The 7,488-nt window shown below is 44.1% G+C and overlaps 1 protein-coding gene across 1 annotated transcript; it reads right to left on the reverse strand.

The window, feature by feature from the left end:
* Positions 1 to 4,781: 4,781 nt before the first annotated feature.
* Positions 4,782 to 6,184, reverse strand: LOC109214292. The gene is made up of 4 exons (XM_019378197.1): positions 5,834 to 6,184; positions 5,455 to 5,662; positions 4,853 to 5,303; positions 4,782 to 4,785 (listed from the first exon to the last, which is right to left on the reverse strand). Exons 1-4 carry the CDS (start codon positions 6,182 to 6,184, stop codon positions 4,782 to 4,784), a joined length of 1,014 nt encoding a protein of 337 aa, XP_019233742.1.
* Positions 6,185 to 7,488: the final 1,304 nt, after the last annotated feature.

The raw sequence follows: 7,488 nt of genomic DNA on the forward strand, positions 1-7,488 counted from the left end.
ATTCCCGTGGGGCTGAGGATGGCCCAACTTGTTCCTGTGGGGTTGAAGAAGGCGCAACTTCATCCTGCTCTTCATCGCTCTCCTCTGACGCCTCAGAATCATTACTATCAGTTGTACCGGGTACCACCATGTCCATCCCAAGGGTCACCTTTTTTGCCCGAAACTTTGCTTCCTTCTTCACCTTGCCATCCACATTGGGTTTCTCTGGTACCTCTACGGCCTGGCACAATCTAATGACCAGAGATGGGAAGAAGAACCCATACCTCCTCAGTGTTGAACGGATGAACATCTCAGATTGAATAACCTTGGCCACATCAAAATCTCTGCCATTCACGAAGCACCAGATCAAAGCAGCTCTCGGACCATTTACCTCAGTGGTGTTGTGGGACGGCAGCAGTCGACTATTGATGATGTACAACCAATACTTTCCTTCAAAGGTGAGTGAGGCTGAGTTCAACTTCGATCCCCGTACAACCCACACTACCTCTTTGTCTGGTACACAGATAGTTATGAAAAACATGTGCCAATTTGTTAGTTCTCACCGGTAAGTATCATAGTAATCCTCCTCCCCAGTGAATACAGGCAATCGATACACTCTCCTGATGGCTTCTATCGAGGCATTCCCTCTCTTTTGTCACACAGTGCAGATGTGATCCTCATGTTCAGAGCAGTTGGCATAGAATTCCCTAACAAGCATCAAGTTACCGTCCTCCGGCTCTTCGAAGAAGATGTCTAGCCTGCGCCTAATCAACTCTCTATACATATTGGGGCACTCAGCCTGGAGGGATCCACTGTCAACTCCCCTTTCCGGTACAGGCTTTCTAATAGCCTTCCAACTGAAACGGTCTAGGGCAGCTCTGGAGACAAACCCGGTGCGATCAAACTGAGCTGAACTGGCTGGTGCCCGTGCCCGGGACGAGCCTCCATGACCACTAGATGAGGCACCGGTAGTGCATCTCTTCTTTGAAGATCTCATGGTACCTACACAACAACCATGACTATCAATAATCGACAGAATATGTGAACCAAGGGCGGTTACTCAAACTTCACTCGCACCATTGGTCACAATTTATACTAAAAAAAACTCATTGAGGCAATTCAACAAACACCTACTGTGCATATGCCCCCCAATGTACCCATAGACCTAATTAAACTTCTATTCTTCACAACTCAACAATATCTACCCAACCCAACCAAATCTAATATCCTCATATACCAACATATATACCAATAAATAACAATAAAGATAAGAGTACCCATAACTTCTACTATCTTTCACTTACAATAGAAGAGAAAAAGAATAAAAAAATTAAAGAAAAAAACTAAAAAAGAAAGTAGAAGCATGTTACTTACTTGAAAATCTTGTGAGGAAGGGAGCTTGGCTAGTTGTTGAGTAGAGAAGAGGGAGAAGGAGAGGAGATTTGGTGAAGTCAAAAAAAAAAGTGGGGAAAAGAAGGGGGAGGGGATCGTGTATCTGATTTGGGGAAGGGGGAGGGTTTTAGATTTATTTTTGTTAAGGCGGGGGGAAAAGAAGTGGGGGAGTGGGCGGATGAGGGGGGACTAATTAAAAAAAACTAATTAAAAAGGGGGAAGAGAAAAGAAAAGAAAAGAAAAATAAAATATTCTAATTGAACCTCAACGGCGCCAGATCCGAGGTCGAATCCGCGGCCGCGGATTGAGCATCAATTTTTTTTTTCCTTTTTTCGCACGTTTGCCTATCTCCGGGATAATTTCATCACCTCGAGTCCTTCCGTTATGCATACCTTCGTTCGTGCACCTTAGTAGATCGATCAATACTGTCACCGTTCAAAAATCAATTACAAAAATGAGAATAAAAAGAACAAAAACATGGGTTGCCTCCCAAAAAACGCCTAATTTAACGTTGCGGCACGACGATTTACAACAAACCATGGGTTTCCTCCCAGGAAGCGCCTGATTTAATGCCACGGCACGACGCAGGCTTTCATTATTACTCTTCGCTTGTGTATTGGGGCTCCTCCAAAGATATCACCACTCTATCCCCCTTTTCTTCGACTATTCCAAGGTAATGTTTCAACCTTTGCCCATTCACTATGAAGTTATTTGTTCCATCTTCGGATTCAATTTCTACAGCTCCACTTGAGAACACTTGCACCACTCTAAAGGGTCCTGACCATCGGAACTTCAATTTACCCGAAAATAATCTTAGTCTCGAGTTGTATAGCAATACTAGATTGGGTTTGAAGTTCCGATCTAGAATATGCTTATCATGCATCATTTTCATCCTTTATTTGTACAATCTTGCATTCTCAAATGCATGGAACCTAAATTCCTCGAGTTCATGTAACTCAGTGACTCTACTGGTGCCTGCGGTCTCCATATCCAAATTCAATTGCCTCAGTGCCCAAAGGGCTTTATGCTCGAGCTCCACCGGAAGGTGGCATGCTTTTCCAAACACCAACTTGTATGGTGACATACAAATTGGAGTTTTAAATGCTGTGTGGTACGCCCATAATGCATCATCCAGCTTCTTTGCCCAATCAGTCCTTGTCGCATTCATTGTCTTGGTTAGGACACTTTTGATTTCCTGGTTTGACACTTCAACTTGCCCGCTCGACTGTGGATGATAAGGGGTGGTCACCTTATGGCGAACCCCATACTTTTCCAACAGTCGTGCGAACGCTCTATTGCAAAAATGGGTTCCACCATCACTGATTATAGCTCTCGGGGTGCCAAACGTGTGAAGATGGTTTTCTTCATAAAGCCTATCACCCCCTTTGCATCATTGGTTGGGAGAGCCACAACTTCAACCCATTTGGAGACATAGTCAACTGCCACCAGTATGTATTTGTTACCATACGAGCTGGCGAATGGCCCCATAAAGTCAATCCCCCACATGTCAAATACCTCCACATCTTGAATAGTAGTCATCGGTATCTCGTGACGCCGAGATATGTTGCATGTCCTTTGACACTCATCGCAACTTTTCACCCAAGCATGGGCATCCTTTAACAGAGTTGGCCAATACAAGCCTGATTTCAACACCTTAGCCGCTGTCCGAATTCCTCCAAAGTGTTCACCATATGGTGAAGCATGGCAAGCCTGCAAAACAAAATGTTGATCTTTCTCGGGGATACACCTCCGGATCATGTTATCTACACATATTTTAAAAAGTAGAGGTTCATCCTAATAATAATACCGACAATCACGAAAGAACTTTTTCTTTTGAATTGAAGAGAGTTCATAAGGTAAAATACCGCGTGCTAAATAATTAGCAATATCAGCATATCACGGCTTCTCCTCCATTGTCACTGCTAGTAACTGTTCATCCGGGAATGTCTCTGTTATGTCTTCAACCTCTACCTTCTTTTCAGCTCCTTCCAACCTTGAGAGGTGGTCTGCTACTTGGTTCTCTATCCCTTTTCTGTCACGGATCTCCAGATCAAATTCTTATAGCAAAAGAACCCAGCGGATCAAGCGTGGCTTTGACTCTTTCTTTTCTATCAAGTACCTAATTGTTGCATGGTCAGTATAAACAATAACTTTCGAACCAATCAAGTACGAATTGAATTTGTCGAATGCAAAAACTACAGCCAACATCTTCTTTACCATCACGGTGTAATTGAGATGTGCACCGCTTAGCGTTCTGCTTGCATAATAAATTGGGTGCATCAGCTTATCCTTTCGCTGCCCCAAGACTGCTCATATAGCATAGTCACCTGCATCGTACATGAGCTCGAACGGTTGCTCCCAGTTGGGTGCAACAATGATGGGTGCAGTCACCAATCTCTTCTTCAGCTCCTCAAATGCCAACCTACAATCATTAGAAAACACAAAGGGCTGATCCTTTTCAAGGAGTTTACATAAAGGGTTAGCAATCTTAGAAAAATCTTTTATGAATCGCCTGTAAAACCCGGCATGCCCAAGGAAACTTCTCACTGCCTTGATCGAAGTGGGCGGTGGCAACTTCTCAATCACGTCAACCTTAGCATGGTCAATCTCAATTCCTTTACCTGACACTCGATGCCCCAAGACTATCCCTTCTTGTACCATAAAATGGCACTTCTCCCAATTCAGCACTAAATTTGTCTCCACACATCTTTTGAGCACTCTTCTTAAATTATGAAGACAGTCCTCGAATGAATCCCCCACAGCGGAGAAATCATCCATAAATACCTCCATAATGACTTCAACCATATCCATGAAAATGGCTAACATACACCGCTGGAATGTAGCCGGTGCATTGCAAAGTCTAAAAGGCATTCTCCGAAAGGCAAAGATGCCATACGGACAAGTGAAGGATATTTTCTCTCTGTCTTCGGGGGCTATTGAGATCTGATTGTACCCCGAATATCCATCCAAAAAACAGAAGTGAGATCGCCCAGCCAACCTGTCCAGCATTTGGTCAATGAATAGCAAGGGAAAATGGTCCTTCCGGGTGGCTGTGTTCAATTTCCGATAATCCATGCAAATCCGCCACCCCGTGACTGTACGAGTCGAGATCAACTCGTTATTCTCCTTTTGTACAACTGTCATTCCTCCTTTCTTCGGCACACACTGAACAGAGCTGACCTAATTTCTGTCGGAGATGGGGAAGATGATACCCGCATCTAACCATTTGATCACTTCCTTCTTCACCACCGCTTTCATATTCGGGATCAGCCTATGATGTTCTCTGGAGGGTTTGTGCCCTTCTTCCAAGAGAATTTTGTGCATACAAAAAGCTGGGCTGATACCCTTTATGTCTGCCATGGTCCAACCAATAGCAGTCTTACACTCCTGTAGCACCTATAAGAGTTTCTCTACCTGCACAGCTAGCAAACCGGATGATATAATAACAGGCAAAGAAGAATTAGGCCCTAAGAAAGCATACCTGAGGTGAGCTGGTAGCGGTTTTAGGTCCAACTGTGGTAGCTCCTCTATCGATGGTTTCGCAGGTGGTGTTGTTCTTTCTTCTAAGTGTAGGGGCTCGAACTGGGGTTCCCTTTTCCAGAACCCTTGACCTTCAAGAGCCATGACCCACTCTGCCAACTCCTTACCGTCCATATTTTCCAGATTCATCAAGCAGGCTTCTAACGGATCCCTGACATTGATAGTCTTATCCTCCTTTTGTAGTATTACATCTACGGCCTCCACTAGCGAGCAATTTGCAAATTCGCTGGATCTCCTCATAGATTGTTGAAAATTGAATATTATCTCTTCATTGTTCAAACTCATTTTCAATTCTCCAGTCTCACAATCAATCAATGCTCTAGTGGCTAAAAACGGCCTTCCCAAAATGATTGGTATCTCTTCATCCACTTGACAATCAAGAATGACGAAGTCTGCAGGGAATACAAATTTCCCCACTTGAACAAGCACATCTTCTTGTCGGTCTTTTGACTGTGCGATCAGCCAGTTGCAGCAACATTAAGGTCGGTCTAGCTCTGCCAATGCCAAGTTTTGTATAGATTTCCAAGGGCGTCAAGTTTATACTGGCTCCCAAGTCACACAATGCTTTAGCAAAAGCATAACTCTCAATGGTGCATGGGATATTGAAACTACCTGGATCAGACACCTTTTGAGCCATAGGCCTTGTCACTACCGCGCTGCAGGTCTGCGTCAGAGTTACAGTGGACAGGTCCTGGAAGTCAAATTTCTGCGACATCAGGTCCTTCATCAGTTTTGCATACCCTGGCATTTCCTTCAAAGCATCCATCAGTGGAATATTCAATTGAATTTGTTTGGGCATTTCCATAAATTTCCTGTATTGATCATCTTTCTTTTGCTTTGCCAACCTCTGAGGGAATGGTGCAGGAGTCAACCTCTGCCCACTACTTTGTGTCTTTTCTTTGCTGGAAGATTTTTCTACCACCTGTTTTGGGAGTTGTTCATCTTCCTTCTCCTTACCCTTGTCAACCTGTGCCTGCTCGATTACAACCTCGGTGAGCTCTGCTGACTCATCTGTCTCTAATGTAACTGGAGTAACTGGGGTAGTTGGAGTTGTCTCTCTCCTAGATTGAGCAACTTCTTGCTCTCTGTCTAAATCTTTTCCATTCCTGAGACTCACTGTCATGAGCTGATTTGGGTTCTGCTCCTTTGGATTAATGTTTGTATCTGCAGGCAATGTTCCTTGTGGGCGATTGTTCAAGGCCATAGATAGTTGTCCCAATTGAGTTTCAATGCCTTTGATTGCTGAATCATGTGCAGCTAACTTCTCTTGCATCTTTCCATTTGTCCTAATGAGTTATTGGAGCATACCCCTAATTTCGATCATGTTACTGTCCTGCTATTGTGAGGTGGTTGGTAGGCCAACTTTTGCTGGTGCTGCTGATCATAACCCTGCTGCCTTTGATAAGGCACGACTTGGCCTTGTGGTCGTTCTCCTCCTGGATTGGGGTTGTGCTGTGGCTGGTTTAGTCTGTACTGCTGGTTTGATGTTGGTCCCCATTGCTGCCCACCTTGCCTCTGACCTCTGAAATTATTGACATAATTCATGTCTTCTCTGAAACCCTGGTTGTCATTCTCTCCACTCCACGAGCACACATATGACTGGTTTATGCAAGGAGTGCATAAGCCTCCATTTATGGTATCAACGATGTGCACCTATTTTGTACCAATCTCATCGATTTTCTTTGTCAGGAAGCTCATCTGGGTCATAAGAGTGGCTATGTTTTCTACATTTGTGTCGTTTGGGTCAAGAGCGACAGAATGCACTATTGGGGTGAGTGTTGTGTCTCTCGTCATCCAGCCTGAATTTGAGACATCTTGTCAAGAAGAATCTTACACTCTTTGAATGTTTTGCTCAAGAATGCACCCCCGGCAGAAGCATCTACATTGGTGTCACGACCCGGATTTCCCACCCTCAAGGATCGTGATGGCGCCTACTAATAGGAGCTAGGCAAGCCAACTTAGTTAACAAATTCATTAAACACATGTTCCTTTTTAATAATTAACGGCATTAAATAAAGGCGACGAAATTAAAATCATAAGCGGAAGACTTAAATGTAGATAGATGTTCAATAATACAGAAGTTTCAACACATAAATCTCTACCCCGGGACTGGAGTCACATACTCACGAACATCTAAGGAGTACTACATACAAAGTCTGAAAGAACATAATCTGTTTATCTCGGGAACAATGAGATGACAGCCAAATGTAAAGATAGAAAGGAGACGTCGGGCCTGCGGACGCCTGCAAGCTACCTCGGGCCTCTCTGGACTGAAGGTAAGCCCCCGTGCTAATGCTGCTGCTGCTGCTGCTCAAAACCTGGACCTGTGCAAAAGATGCACAGAGTGTAGCATCAGCACAACCGACCCCATGTGCTGGCAAGTGCCTAGCCTAACCCCGGCGAAGTAGTGACGAGGCTAGACTGGACCTCACATAAACCTGTGCAATAATAAATATACAGCAGAAATCGAAGTACAAGGCGACTAACAATATGGGAGGGGAAACATGCTGTGGGGGGTAAAAATATTAACAGTAAATCCAAAGTAATCAATCTAGGTGCAATTTATAATTTCCTACG

The sequence above is a fragment of the Nicotiana attenuata genome, unplaced genomic scaffold, assembly GCF_001879085.1.
Source record: "Nicotiana attenuata strain UT unplaced genomic scaffold, NIATTr2, whole genome shotgun sequence".
Classification (NCBI taxonomy): Eukaryota; Viridiplantae; Streptophyta; class Magnoliopsida; order Solanales; family Solanaceae; genus Nicotiana; species Nicotiana attenuata.

What these genes read in the sequence shown, in the direction of transcription:
- LOC109214292 (XM_019378197.1), bottom strand. Translation starts at nt 6,184, where the DNA reads ATGCAAGAGAAGTTAGCTGCACATGATTCAGCAATCAAAGGCATTGAA. An exon ending in ATGAACAACTCCCAAAACAG is followed by an intron (nt 5,663 to 5,833) that starts GTGGTAGAAAAA and finishes GATGCTTTGAAG; the next exon opens with GAAATGCCAGGGTATGCAAA. An exon ending in ATTGTGTGACTTGGGAGCCA is followed by an intron (nt 5,304 to 5,454) that starts GTATAAACTTGA and finishes TATTCCCTGCAG; the next exon opens with ACTTCGTCATTCTTGATTGT.